This window comes from Ambystoma mexicanum, chromosome 6q (assembly GCF_040938575.1).
Source record: "Ambystoma mexicanum isolate Mex_15411 chromosome 6q, UKY_AmexF1_1, whole genome shotgun sequence".
Lineage (NCBI taxonomy): Eukaryota > Metazoa > Chordata > Amphibia > Caudata > Ambystomatidae > Ambystoma > Ambystoma mexicanum.
Genome location: NC_090937.1, coordinates 840,829,434 through 840,844,836, shown reverse-complemented (window position 1 = coordinate 840,844,836; position 15,403 = coordinate 840,829,434). Strand labels below are relative to the sequence as shown.

Here is a 15,403-nt window from a genome sequence, read left to right as displayed (position 1 = left end):
CTGGGAACCTCGCCGGGTTTTAGTACATAGTTTACATTTTTTAATTTCTTTATTGTGTTTTATAACAGTTAACATAAAGCAACAATACAACAAATGTCAAAACATAACAAACTAGTGGCACTGCTTGGGGGGGGGGTCTGTTACGTGATCATGGCGCTTACTCTTCCCAGTATGCGCAATTTACGGGTATTCCTTGTCCAGCTGCATGCCAATTCACCCAAACCCTTGAGTGTAAGGACCACTCCTCGGCTGGTTAGACGCCTTTATTAGAGCTTCCCATCCGATCTGTTGCATAAGAATCTACACTTTCCGACTGCACCGGGTCCCCAGTGCCAGTGTCCTCTCTGGATCCCAGCATTTCCTGTAGAAGTGTGTTCCAGACCAACAGTTTGTCACTATTTTCCTTCAGCCCTCTTTGTATTGCTCTGGCCCATACTACTACCTGTGCCAATGCCCAACGATTCAAGTCGGCCCCCCATGCTTCTATCCTAGGCCCTGTGTCGGACAGGATGCACATCAAGTCCTTCATCTTGGCAATGTGTGTCCTTTGTGCATTACCCCTTGGGTATAGTTCCTACAGGTAGCTTCCTGGTGCCCATTTTTGCATTTGCACTCTGCTTGTTCCCACCCTTGCCTTGATTTCTTCCCAAAAGGTTTGCATTAGCGGGCACCCCCAAAACATGTGGAGCATGTCTGCATTTTCTGCGGCACATTGTGGGCATGTTCCCCATTTTGGAAAGTCTTTGTGGGGTGAGGTACACTCTGTGGGTGACCTAGAGCAGTGTCTGCTTGAATCTTGCATTTCTCGAGACGTTTTTGTGTATCTTAGGACCCTCGACCATTCCGGATCCGTAAAGGGCCTTTGGAGTTCCGACTCCTATTGGTCCCGCTCCTGCAGTTTCTTGGTTTTGCTAGTTGTAATGAGCTGCTCATACAGCCTTGATGGCGTGTGTCCTCTTTTGTTGATGTCGTACTATCTATTTAGGTCCTCCTGTGGTTCTCAGACCTCAATAAGATCCGGCCACCTCCTCTTAATAGTTTGGACTGTGCTGGGGTGAAGCATGAATTGTCCTTTGTGTATTCCGTTATCCACTGTAAGGGTGTCGAAATCCACCTGTTTTCCCTCCTGCCATAGGTCTCCAACTTGTGCCACTCCTTTAGCCTCCCAGTGTGTCCTGTAAGCAGCCAGAGCGTCTGGACTGGCGCTCACTAGTCCCGCTAGGGGGTTCTATAGGGAGCAGGGGTCTTGGGTTCCCTGCAGCCTCCAGGCCCTTTTCCAAAGCTTTAGCCCCAGCTTGAGCAAGTTGGAGAGTCTCTTGGCCCTGGATTTTCCCATCCAGATGATTTCACGTAAGTATCAATTCTACAGCGCCGGTGAAATAGCAATGTGTCTATTGAATCTTCATCCCCCCCAACCATCGGACCACAAACTGCAGCTTCCCCACACATTGATTCCCCCGGACAGGTAGTACCTTTGCAGAGCATGTAGAGCTATTCTGTTCCGCCCTCTCCCCCACAGGAATTCTCTTACTATTGTTTACAATTTCTTGAAAAATGTCCCTGGGATATTGTAGGGTATGTTCGTAAAGCAATATATCAGCCGAGGTAAGACCGTCATTTTTAACAGGGCTGCTCTCCCTATCATCCCCAATGGCAACGTCCTCCAGAAATCCATGGACTTATTTTTTCCTAGGGCCAGTTGTGTGTTGGCAGCGTGTTTTTGTGTGGGTTTGTGATCTATATCTACACCTAAATAGCGAAGGTGTGTGGTGCCCAGGTAAGATCCAGATGGTCTGTGGGAAGTGATCCGAGTCCTGCAAGGGGCTACAAAATGGATTTTGCTTTGTTCATGTAGATGCCCGATAGCTTGGCGTATGTGTCTATCGCCTCCATTAGGTCAGGGAGGTTGTCGCAGGGATTCATGACAAACAAAAGCATATCGTCAGCGTATAGTGACACGAGGTGCGTGACGTCTATGCATATCCCTGTGTCTGCATATGTAGCCCGCAGGAAGACCGCCAGGGGGTCCAACGTGAGTATGTAGAGCATTGGGGATAGCAGGCAGCCCCGTTTCGTGCACCCGGCATATCTTCCACGCTGCCGAGATATGTCTCCCTGTCTTAACACTGGCCATAGGGTCTTTATACAGCAAACTTATCCACCTGAGAAAGCCCTCGCACATACCACAGTGGGCCAGCACCTCAAGAAGCCAATTCCAGTTCAGAGTCAAAGGCCTTGACTGCGTCTAACGATTCTATGCCGCACTCGCCCTGAACATTACTGGTGTAACCCACAACGTGGTGTAGCCTCCGCAAGTTCGACGAGGTATTATGCCCCGGGACATATCCCGTTACATCCCAGTGCACTAGCGTGTGTATAACTCTTTTGAGCCTATTGACGAGGACCGCCCTTAAGAATTTGCAATCCATATTCATCAATGAGATAGGTCTGTAAGAGCCGGAGTCTAGTGGTGGTTTTCCCGGTTTAAGATGGGCAATATCAAGGATTCACACATGTTGTCTGGCAACTGGCCCATTTCCAACGCTTCCTGGAATACCTTGAGTAATTTAGTAGCTAGAGTGGTCTTATACGCCTTATAGATCTCTCTGGGTATCCCGTTGGGTCCCGGGGTCTTAGACGTTGGGAGGCTGTCTATTATAACTTCCACTTCCTCTACTGTAAAGGAGGCCTCGAGCAACTGTGCCTGTTCTGCACCCAGTTTCGGGAGGTCATTCTGGTCTAATGCATCTGCAATCTCGGAGTTATGTGCCTCGCAAGTGGTTGAGTATAGGTTCTCATAGAATTGTGAAAAGACTTGGTTTATACCCCCTTGGGTCCTTACTTCATCCCCAGCCTTATTATTGATTTTGTTCATCGGAACTTTCTTAACCTCCTGTTTGGATCGCTAAACCAGGAGCCTCCCCGGTTTGTCCCCTTCAGCATGTAATCTCTGCATATATTTTGCATAAATATTTTCATTCCCAGTTTATCCCAGGTTGCTTTACACTGTATTCTGAGGGATATTAATTCAGGTGGTTCCCCCTCGGGCTTGCCTGTGATTCCAACCTCTCTATATCCCGTTCGATGTCACCATGTTCTGTCATGATCCTCCCTTTGAGTCCCGCTGTCTTCCCAATTGCTGCGCCTCTAACTACTAGCTTAAAGGCGTCCCGCACTGTTGCCGATCTGTCTACAGTGCCTGTATTGAGGTGGAAGTATTCATCGATTGTATCCTGCAGATGCCCCTGGAACTCCCACTCCAACAGGGTCTCCGTCCGAAGTCTCCATGATGGTATAGGGGCCTTCCTATATGTGTATGCCCATGTTGCCGTCAATGGGGTATGGTCTGCGAGTGTTCTTGCTCCGTGCTAGTGAATTCTCCTAGTGCCTCGCTACCAATAAAAAATATAGTCTATGCGTGAAAACATACCATGTGGGGTGCTATAATGGGTGTATCCCAGTCTGTCTGGATTCAGCCTCCTCCAGACGTCCTCCAGCTTCAGTTGCTCAAATTCTCTGAAGTGCTTTCGCCGGCAGAGCCGACTTGTCGTATTGATCTTCTGAATGGTCTTGGAGCGGGTCCAAGGCGCAGTTGAAATCACTTGCCCAAATGAATTCTGCCTCCCTGTACGGGGCCAGCTGTGGTGCTAGCTTCTGAAAGAAAGATGTTGCATCCTGGTTCGGGGCATATGCATTGACCAAGCACACCTCTTTATCCTCTAGCATCCCATGGATCAGCACCCACCTGTCCTTGTCCTGTTCCTGGGTGAGCAGCTGGAATGGGACCCCCGGAGCTATCCTTGATAGCACTCCTCTGGCATATGTGGAATAGGTCGAACTAAACATTTGTCCACCCCAGTTGGCCGCTATCTTAGATTGCTTTAGTCTTGTCAAGTGGGTTTCCTGCAGCAACGCTATTTTAACCCTTAATTTGTTCAGCCAGGTATGCTCCTGCAACCTCTTAACATATGTATTTAGCCCCCAGACATTCCAGGTCGCTATCGTGAGGTGTTCTGAGTTCTTAACACCTTGTCTTGTGTGGGCCCCTCCGTTCCCATGGGCCCCCTCCTGCTCCTCCACCTGTGTCCTGGCCGCTTGTGTTGATGTGAGGCATCGCACTTGCCATGTTGGTCAGTCCCCAAATGTCCCCATTCTCCTCCTGCCTCATGAGTCCAGTGATGTGCACCCGGTTGGGTTGCCTAATGCACAGCGCTCGTCTTCCTATCCTCTTTATCCGTCTGTTGGTTGCGCCGTAGTTCCATGTCATCTGTAGAAAATGTCCTCCCCGTCTTGTACCACATACTGAATGAAAAACAAACCATGAACAAACGCCCAGCCACCCTCCCCTCGCTTGTGCATTGCTGCTTCTCTTGCACTGCCCTCCTAGGTAGGTCAGGCCTGCCGCAGTGTGATGCCTTAGAACTGGCTTCTGAATTTGTGAAACTCAATGGGGTTCTATGTCCTGTCGTCTTCTGTGGCAGAACTGAGGCTCTTTGCTCCTCTATTCATATTACCGCTGGCCTACGTTGCATCAATGTCGACTCAATGTTCCTTTTCGGTGTTAGGTTCACACATATTGTCACTGGGGAGGGTTCTCCTTATTATTGGCATTTCTGGCTCCATGTTGGGGGATGCCCTGCTGGTCCATCCATGCGTGGGCCTCCTCTGTCGTTTTGAAGAAGGATGATCTACCTTCTCGTATCACCTTCAGTTTGGCAGGGTATAGCAGCATGTAGCATATGTTTGCTTACCCTTAAGGCGTTATTTAGTCGGGCCAAAGGGCGCCTGTTGTCTCTGGACCAGAGCCTTATAGTCTGGGTAGATTGTTATTCTGGAGGAGTTCCTAGTTATCACCCCCCTTCTCTCGAGAATGTTAGTATTTTCTCCCGGTCATTAAAGTCCATGATCTTCGCGATCATTGATCTGGGGGGAGCTCCCGGTTGTGGGTTTCTGGTCAGTGCCCTGTGGGGGCTCTCCACCACAAAGCCTTGGGAAAGGACCCCTGCCCCAATCTCCTGCAGCAGTAGATTCTCAACATAGTTTGTTGGGTCCCTGCTCTCCTCTCCTTCCGGTAGTCCACCAATCTGGACGTTACTTCTTCGAGCCCTCCCCTCTGCATCCTCCGCCCTGTGCTCAAGGATCTTCACCCTTTGTAATACATCTGACATTTGGGACTGGGCAGTGGCAATATCAGTGGTGTTCTGTACTTGCTGGTCTGCCAGGGTCTGTACATCTTGAAGAAGGCTCATATCTGCCATCACTGCATCCAGTTTGTTTTCCAGGGACGCCTTCAAGGCCGCTATAGCCTCCAATATGGGTCCCTCTCCTCTGTGGTCTCCTTTGCGACCTCTTAAAAAAAATGCAAGCTCCTGGGCTGTGGCCAGCACCATGTGGCTCTTTACTTCTGGAGTGTCCGGCTTTCTTGTTCAGGCCTCTTTTAAAAAAAAAAAAAAAAAAAAAAAAAAGAAGAAAAATAAGTGCCACAAGTCTAACACTTTCAGCACTGACCCTGAATAAGAAAGAATAGGCATACTAAATAATGTGTTTTTATGGAATTTTATACAATAATAATTGCTAGACTCAAAGGTTTATTTCGGGCACACTTCAGGGGGTGAGTCCCTGATTTAGTCAGTTCTTAAACGCCTCAACTCAGCCTTTCATCTTTCTAAGGTCGATAAACGAGTACCAACACAGGTTGGGTGTATATTTTTTCTATATAAAGCGTAAATGCTTTATAATAACACATCATTACCATTTGGTCATGGACGTCTGCTTGCATTCACAGTAATTTGGTAATATGGGCCTATACACACTGATTTTAACTATACATATGACGATCCATTCTTGTATGAAATATACATCACATTATAGTGATATCGTAACCATATTTCGAGGGGATTGGGTCCTCCGACGTATTCCATATCTATGACATGTAATCACCACAGCTGTGCTGCTTCGGAATCTTTTTTCGGCGTCTGCGTCCTGCGTCGATGCGCCGTCGTCGAGGACCTCCTCCGACGTCATCCGATGTGATAAGTAGGACGCACGACGCCCGTAGCCTCAGTTCTGTTTTTTCCGCGAACGTGTTGCTTCGTGTTTCTCGGTTTAAACGCCTCGACTCTTTGGAGTTCTGTTCTTCTCGGTTCTTCGAACCTGTTCGTTTTGTGAAAATCCTTCAGAAGATGTCTTCTACTTCGTCTTCGACCCCGCGTCCGGGTTTCAAGAAGTGCGGGGTGTGTGGGTCCAAGATGTCGGTGACGGACTCGCACGACGCCTGCCTCTGGTGCCTCGGGGAGGCCCACGACACGGATGACTATCGACTGCCAGTCGCTCATGTCCAAAGCCTTACGCGAACGTAAGAAGTTGTCGGTAGGTCGGGTGTCCAAGCCCCGGAAGTCGAAGTCTGCGGGGCTTTCGACGGATGATTCGAGGGGTGACTCTCCGTGTCATCGTCAGAAGTCTCGTGGGTCTCCTTCTAGGAGTCGGTCTCGCCACTCCTCAGCCTCTTTGAGGCATTCTCGGAAGCGCCGACACCGGTCGTCTTCCAGGTCCTCTTCGGAGGACTCTGCCCGGCACGTCGCTTACCCCTCCGGCCGTGCGCCGCCGGAGGAATGGGCTTCCTTCGGGAAGAAGATGCTGGCGATTCTTGAGTCGCAGAGTACTCAGCCGTCTGCGCCCCCGAGTGGGGTCGGTCGTGTGAGGTCGAGAGCCACCGCTCGCAAGAGTGGTCGGTACGAGTCACGGGAGAGGTCCCCTTCGGACAAGGGGACTCGTTCTCGACGTACCCGTTCCAGGTCCCGGTCCTCGACGCGTTCGAGACCGTGTGCACCTGTGAGGTCTTCGAAGAAGGCATCGACGTCTGGGGCGTCAAGGGCGTCGACAGGCTTTCTCGAGGCTCTGGCTCCGAGGAAGTCGTCGATGCCGTCGACGCTCAGGTCGTCGATGGACATGCTCGGGCCTCCGGCCTCGAGGGCTGTGTCGACGCCGCCGATTCTGGAGGTGCTGCATCTGACGTCGACGCCGATTTCCTCGACGCCGAGTTCCTCGACGCCGATCCTCTCGGCACCGACGCCGATCCTCTCGGCACCGATGCCGGTTCTCTCGAAGTCGACGCCGATCCTCTCGGCGCCGATGCCCGTTCTCTCGACGCTGGCGCCGATTCGCTCAACGCCATCTACGCCTTTCGTGTCGGAGGTACCCTGTGGCACGGGTGGACCCCCTAGGAAGGCTCTGGTTAAGAGCAAGCACTCTAGGGTGCCTTCTTTTCGCCACCTGGACTATATTTCAGAGGCGGATGAGGATTCTGATGGCCTGGTTCCTAGTCAGGTTCCGGATGAAATTGTCTCGGGCCATAGTCAGTTTGACGAGTTGAGACAGTCACTGCATGATGCCAGTGGACTGGACACCTCTCCGGAGGTGGAGTTTTGTAGGCCTGAGCCTGGCTCTCATGCTGATTCCTCGTACCGGCGCCTTATGGCTAGGGTTTCTGAGTACTTGGGATGGTCTGCTCCCCCTGGGGAGTTTGTGCAGATGATCTGACGGACATCCTTGATGTTGGTCCCCCAACTGACCCGGTTCTGCCGTTCCATATGGCTTTACAGAGAAGGGTGGCGGCGGCTTGGACTGCTCCGGAGAGTCTCCCGGCGGTGGGCAGATCCTTGCGCGAAAATACCGTCCAGCCAGTGGCGACCCCTGCTACTTGACCAGGCACCCCACTCCGGAGAGTTTGGTGGTGCAGACGGCCACGGCCCTGGCGAAGCAGGCGTCGTACCCTACCATCCCTCCTGATAGGGACGACAAACGTTTTGATGGCTGGGCGAAGAAAGTGTTTTCTTCTGGTGGTATGGCGCTTCAGGCGGCCAACTCCATTTGTGCCTTGTCGCATTTCACGCACACTCTGTGGAACTGTGTTGCGTTAGCGGCTGAACATATTCCGGAAGGGGACGAACAGGATGGTTTCCTTGCTATGGTCCAGGATGGTAAGGATGCCATGTGTGAGTCCGTTCAGTCGGGTTTGGTCTTAGCTGAATGCGTCAGTAGGTCCATGGCGGCGAGCACCGTGATACGCAGGTTTGCGTGGTTGCGGAAGTCGGGGTTTGCTCCGGATGTGCAGTCCCGGCTCCTCAACATGCCCTTTGACGGTGAGCACCTTTTTGGCAGCAAGGCTGACATGAGCCTTGAGAGGTTGCAGACCTCGAAAGCTGCAGCGAAGTCGTTGGGCGCTGCAGTACGCCAACCTCTGCCTTTTCGTCCTATGGGACAGCAGTGGAGGGGTGGTTCCTTTCGCTATTACTCGTCCTTCAGTAAAGCGAGAGGAGCTGGCAGTCAAAGAGGCCAACGCAGGGGTACCAGAGGTGGACGACAGGGTACCCGTGGTGCCAGGGCCGCTCGGGCAGTTGCCTCTTTGCCCTCAGATAACGCCGCAGCCGCTCCCACTCAGTCATGAGGCCATGTCCCATGGTTCGCCGGTTGGGGGAAGGCTGGCGCAGCATCTTGTAGAGTGGCAAGCCATTACTTCAGATGTGTGGGTTCTGGAGATCATAACCCACGGCTACTGTCTTCCCTTTCGGCACAGGCCTCACGACAATCCACGGGGGAACCTCTCTTTGCGGTGTCCGGATTCGCTCCTTGCGCAGGAAATTCAAGCCCTGCTGGAGAAAGGCGCTATAGAACTGGTGCCTGTAGCGGAGAGGAACAAGGGATGGTATTCCCCTTATTTTTTGATTTCCAAGGAAGACGGGGGATTGACACCCATCATGGACTTGCGCGGTTTGAACAAACTCCTCAGGAAGGACAAGTTCAAGATGGTTACTCTCGCTCTCTCAAGTCCTCCAGGCCCTTCAGCTTCAGGACATGTTGGTGTCACTCGACCTCAAGGATGCTTACTTCCATGTGCCGATCCATCCCAAGCACAAGAAGTACCTGAGGTTCGCGGTTGGCGACTCGCACTTTCAGTTTCGGGTCCTGCCGTTCGGATTGACCTCCGCCCCGAGGGTTTTCACCAAGCTCATGGTGGTGGTGGCAGCGCATCTCAGGCAAGGGGGGGGATTCACGTCTACCCCTACCTGGACGATTGGTTGATCAGGGGGAGCTCTCCCGAGCAAGTCCTGGATCATCTATCGGTCACCTGTCGCTCCCTTCACAGGCTGGGCTTCTCCCTCAATTTAAAGAAGTCCCATTTGACGCCAACACAGCGGCTCCAGTACATCGGAGCAGTGCTCGACACTTCCCTGGGGCATTGTTTTCCTCCCCAGGTGAGGGCTCTTCACATTCAGCAGATGGTGCACAAGTTTCAGCATGCCCAGACGCTCCCAGCGTTCGAGTTCTTGAGGTTGCTCGGCCTCATGGCATCCTGCATTCTTCTGGTGCCAGAGGCTCGCCTGCGGATGAGATCTTTGCAGTGGGCACTCAAGACGCAATGGTCGCAGTCCTCCGGCAGGATGTCGGACTCGATTCAGGTGCCGTCCTCGGTCGCCCGGGACCTTCTGTGCTGGGCCGTCGAAGGCAACTTGATGAAGGGGGCTCCATTTTGGCTTCCCTGGCCGGAGGTGACGATCGTGACGGATGCATCCCTCACGGGATGGGGAGCTCATGCCAACGGGCTGACTGTCAGCGGTCGTTGGTCTCCGTCGGAGTCCAGACTCCATATCAATCTGTTGGAGCTGAGGGCCGTCAGGCTAGCCCTGAAGGCTTTTCTGCCATCTGTGCGAGGGAAGAATGTCCTGATCCTGACGGACAACACAGTGGGCATGCACTACCTCAACAAAAAGGGGGGGGGCAGGGTCACTTCCTCTGTGCAGGGAGGCGATGCAGCTCGAGTTCTGGGCCATCCAGCAGGAAGTTTCGATCTCGGCAGTTCATCTGGCCGGAGCCGAAAACGTGACGGCGGACGCTCTGAGCAGGCAGAGCGCGATCTCTCACGAGTGGGAGTTGGCTCAGGAGATTCTCCTGGAGATCTTCGCCCTTTGGGGGTCCCCTCAAGTGGATCTCTTCGCCTCCAGTGTCAACCGGAAGTGCGAAAGGTTTTGCTCGCGGGAATTTCCTCCAAAAGGACCCTTAGGAGACGCGTTCGTGGTGGTGTGGTCATTCCCGCTGCTGTACGCGTTTCCTCCAGTCCCCGTCTTCCCGCAAGTGCTGCGGAGGTTACGGAAGATCGGTTCCCGGATGATCCTCATTGTTCCGGCGTGGGCTCGGAGGACGTGGTATCCGGACCTTCTCGACTTGTCCGTCTGCCCTCCACGTCGTCTTCCCTACCGTGACGATCTGCTCTCACGGGAGGGGGGTCAGATTCTCCATCCAGAGGTCAGGTCCCTCAACCTTCACGCTTGGCTTCTGAGAGGTTGAGGTATAAGGATTGGGACCTCCCTGAAGACGTGATGGAGGTGTTGCTTTCGGCCCGGAGGCCAGCAACAAAGTCTTTGTACCGTTGCCGTTGGCGTAAGTTCTGCGACTGGTGCAGAGTTCAGAATGTGAATCCTTTTGCATGTGACATCCCCATGGTTCTGTCCTTTTTACTTTCTTTGGCCCACAGGGGCTTGCAAGTGGGTACCATTAAAGGTTACCTGGCGGCGCTGTCCGTCTTTAAGCGCTCGTCTGAAGAGTGTTCTTACTTTACAATCCCTTCAATTTCACAGTTTCTGAAAGGGCTCACTAATGTGTTCCCTCCGTCACCTTTCCTGGTGCCTGGTTGGGATTTAAACCTTGTTCTTACGTTTCTTATGGGTGCTCCGTTTGAGCCTTTACATTCTTGCCCTTTGAGGCTGTTAACTCTGAAAACTGTGTTTTTAGTTGCAGTTACTTCCGCTCGCAGAGTGAGTGAGTTACAGGCACTTTCAGTTAAGCCTCCCTTCACTGTATTTCACAAGGACAGGGTTGTCCTTCGTGTTCGTCCTTCTTTTCTTCCAGTGTCGGAATTTCATTTGGCCCAGAATGTTGTTCTTCCGGCATTCTATCCTCCTCCGCATCCTGGTAAGGAAGAGGAGAGGCTCCATAGGCTTGATCCTAGGAGAGCTTTAAGCTTTTATGTTTCACGCATGTCCCGGGTCAGAGTGGACGATCAACTCTTTATTGGTTACGCTGGGAAGCGTTTGGGGCAAGCTGTGATGAAACAGACTTTGTCTCGCTGGATTATTTTAGCCATCTCGGAGTGTTACCGTTTGGCGGGTAGGACCCACCGGCTGGCTTGCGGGCCCATAGCCAAGTTCTGTTTCCAAAACAAAGCTTATTCACTTCTGGAGGGTTTCATTTGGTGTCATGATTGTCTTAGAAATAAACAAAATTAATAATTCCTTCATTTAATAGTTCAATAGGATTTTACCCTCTCTTGAGAAAGACAATTAATGCACTGCTTCGTAATATACAACAATTTGAGTGGCATTTCCACTTTCTTTCCACCACACCCTTACACCACACTGTCAGGACTACCACTCACAATCCATTTCCTGGTGTACTCTCTTGCCAGGATGAATATTCTAACACTACAAGTACTCTGCGGTGTACGTTGTTTGCAAACAACAGTAAAGTCTTTGACTTTCAACAATAGTAAAATTCACAGCTTCCATAAGTATACAACACCCATTGATGCTGTTTATTCCCATGGTTGATTGGCCACATGCAATGCAGGCTATGTTCCTCTCCTCTTGACATAATCCCTAAGGAGGGTAACCTTCCTGTCCACTCTGGATTTTGACTATCACATGTAGTTAATGTTCATTCAAGTTTCTATCTCCAAGAAAGCTGTTTTCTCCTTTTCCTCTAATGACCTTGTCTTGGCTTAGGCAATGCGGGTTATTTGATGTACTTGTTGCCTCCCTTTTGCTATGGAAATGCTAGTTACAGTTTTGTACTTTATCCTATTTACTTTGCCCATGGTGGTCACTCTTTGGGTTTAATATTGCCCTCTTTCCTTGGGCAATGATAGTTGGTCTTTGTTAAATATCACTCTTCCTTTACTTAGTTATAGTTGTAAACATTCTGGGTTCAGGTTCTCTTAGCATATGTATTAGGCCAAAATTGCTTTCTATCATTAGTTCGGTATTCAAAAGGCATATTTGCAGTTAACGATTCACAACGGAGCGCCTGGAGTTATCTGTGCAAGGCCAACTCACCGGTCTCTTACTGTGCGTCCATGTGTACCGCTGCTGCCACTTATTTCTTCGGCACAATTGGAGCATCCGACAGCTCTGTGTCTCGCGTCTTACCCAACAGGATCTCAGTGTTCCTGTCGTTTCTCTTTGCTCGCCAGCCACCGGGGACGGATACAATGTGTGGAGTGTTCCTCTCCCCCACAAGGCAACCTGCAACCACAGAGCTTTCCACTGCGCGACCTCTGCAGTATGATTTCTCCGGCTTACGACTGTCAGCACCATTAGCCGCCAAAGACAAGGTGGTTGTCCAGGAGTCTTTGCTCTGCCCCTGCTGCATAAACAGACACAAATAACTCCTTCTGCTTCTACTTCAGCTACTCCATTGCATCTGCACCTGAGGGGATTTAAATAATCCCAATTCCTGCTCGGGTGGAGATTGTAAGGGACACTAGAATGCGCATTGCTTGTCCCAGTACTTCTGGTATTATGGGACTTGAAGTCCCCAACATTCGCATTCTTCATTTCCTCACATTTTTCAGTTGCGCAATATGCCATCAAGATCGTAGGGGTCACAAGGGCAGTTTTTCAGAGGACTTTCCCCGTTCCCCTGACATGAATCCCCTCCCATATGATCCTCCGACAGAAAACCACTGTCGGGGTCAGGAAGCATATGCCTTTCCCTGGCAACATGAGAAGGGTCCCAGGCCAGGTTTTGTGGGGTGATCACTTGTGAATCATCACACTCCACCACCAATAATAATGCATTTTTTATATAGCACTACACACCCATAGGTCTCAGAGCGCTCAAATAACAGAAGACATTATTATCCCACAGAGTGGTACTCGACAAGATCAACATTTGATCCTGGAGTAAAAAAGGGCAAGAAGGTCTGGTAACCAGGTGTCTTCTGCAATTAATGATTTCCTTTTAACCTTTTTATCTAATTTACAGTGGTGATTTAATTGGCTAATACATTTCCGTTCATTTTAATTACCTGTGTTTCAACCTTCTTGTTTGAACTGTAATTTTGTAGTAATTTTTCCTTCATTTTACCCTCATTATCCCACTTGGTCATCTTTCATCTTTAACCCTTCTACCCAAGGGCAAGCAAAGGGTACTTGAGCAGGTTTTGGTATACTTTTCTGAGATCCCAATGATCATATTATTGCCTACAAACACACAAATCTTTCCAAAGGAATGCTTGTCTCCTTCCCCACCACACACCCCTGTCTCCTAGCTGGCTTCTTAATTGGGCTAAAGTGGATACGTTATTAAGAATATTAAAATATGAATTTAACTACCACCGACCGTGGTGCCTGCATCTTGTCTCTTTTCAAAATGTTATTTACTGCCCTTCACATTACAAGCTATTTTGGGTAATATAAAGTGTTCTTAATTGTGACGTTTGCATTTGGTTTCAATGGGTAGATGAAATAAATCTTTCAAGAAGAATATTATATCCTTTCAGTTGTCGCCATTGTTTTGTGATCATTGTAACTACACCTTTCGGCGGCAATGTCCTGTAGACATTTTTATAATTCACTGTATAGTATTTTGTTGATATATTACAGAACCTCCCTGTCCTGACTACAGTGATTATTCAATCGTAAATACATGTTTTTTCTGATTGTCTTTTTTGTTTTAATTTTGAAGTAATTTTTGAATCCCGGTTCAACCAGCATGTGCTAGGAGAAGGCACAATCATTTTCAACGAAGACAAGCTTCCAGTTGGAAAGGTGCGTACACTATGCTGACAGTATGTTCGATATGTTTTGATGTCACTAACCTCCTCTGGCCCTTCACTTCAGTCCTCCAGCATTTCATTTCTAATCCTATTATTTATTTTCCTCAAATACTTAAGTTTATTCCGCTTCTGTAAAGGATTTAAATAAATTGTAAATTGATAGTAAATTGTGAAATGTTTGTTTATTCACTGTTATAAAATGAGTAAACTTCTTGCAAATCGTCAAAGAATAGTGCATAGGCGCCCCTCTGCGAGAATGAACATGGTTAAACTACCTGTTCTTTGGGAAGATACCCACTCGAGAGTCCGCAGCCACACTTTAGCTCACGGTACCTTTCACAGAAGGGAAATATCCATTTCCAGATCAGTCTCTCACCCCCACATGGGTAGTCCAGCACTGAAATGCTATGGCAATTCTCTTCTGAACAAGAGAACCAACAGCAACCCCATGCACATGTTTCAGCCTTGTTGGGCCTCATCAGTGAGGTGGAGCTTTGCCTCTCTGAGAACAGTGAGCAAGGGGTCCATGTCTGGATGACCCTAGGTAATTAGGGTGACTAAACCCAAGTCCCTTAAACAATCAAAAAATAGTCCATAGGCCGCCCCTATGTGAGAATGAACGCGGCTAAATGACCTGCTCTTTGGGAAAGGACCCACTCGAGAGTCTGCAGCCACACTTTAGCTCACTGTACCTTTTACAGAAGGGAAATATCCATTTGCATATGGGCAGTCCAGCACCAAAATGCTATGGCAATTGTCTTCTGAACAAGAGAACCAACAGCAACCCCATACACATGGTTATTTCCCATCTGTGAAAGGTACAGTGAGCTAAAATGTGGCTGCAGACTCTGGAGTGGATAACATCACATAGAACAGGCCATTTTTGCTGTATTCGTTCTCATAGAGGGGGGCCCATGACTCATTTTTTGTTTCTTCAAATGGTGCCCACTTTTACTCAGTTTAAAAAGTTACATTTACAAATTTTGCATTATTTTAGGGTTCTGGGTTATTTTACCGAAGTCGAAAAGTTTGCAGCGGAATTGACCGTAGTCAAATTCCCCACATTTCGAATTTGGTAAAACAACCCAAAGGTATTTAAACTACCCTAATTCCCCCTTTCACCCTCTCCAATACCCCTACTTACCTTTTTCCTGGCTGCCTCCACCTCCTGTACCCCTGCAGCGTCAGTTCCGTCCCTCTTACGCGGGTCGGATCTGACGCCGCAGAGACCCTTTTTAATTTTTTCTTGTTTTATTTGGATCCCGCACTTACAATGTTGAGGAAGAGAGGACACCCCCTGCAACCCCTGCTCCCCATGTTCTGTATTTTCAGATTTGTACAAATGGTACAGGCCTTTTTCGGTCTTTTGTACCTTTGTACAAATGGATGCAGACTTTTTCGGTGTTTCCTATTTAAGCACTTCTAAATGAATTGCTATTTCAGTATTGTATGGTTTAAGAATTCAGTGAATTTTTCAGCTTATATTAAAACTTTAAAATTGTAATATGTAACCTGTAGAAGACTCAGATTAATTACCGTTTTAAAAAGCTGTTGAGCATCACACATGGTTAA

General features: G+C 49.4%; 1 protein-coding gene across 3 annotated transcripts in view; it reads left to right on the top strand.

The window, feature by feature from the left end:
- Positions 1-15,403, top strand: part of NAF1 (nuclear assembly factor 1 ribonucleoprotein) — a 732,295-nt gene that overhangs the window by 310,125 nt on the left and 406,767 nt on the right. For all 3 annotated transcript variants that reach the window (XM_069631362.1, XM_069631363.1, XM_069631364.1), the window contains exon 5: positions 13,741-13,823. In XM_069631362.1, the coding sequence (XP_069487463.1) occupies positions 13,741-13,823 (83 nt within the window). The remainder of the gene's footprint in view (positions 1-13,740; positions 13,824-15,403) is intronic.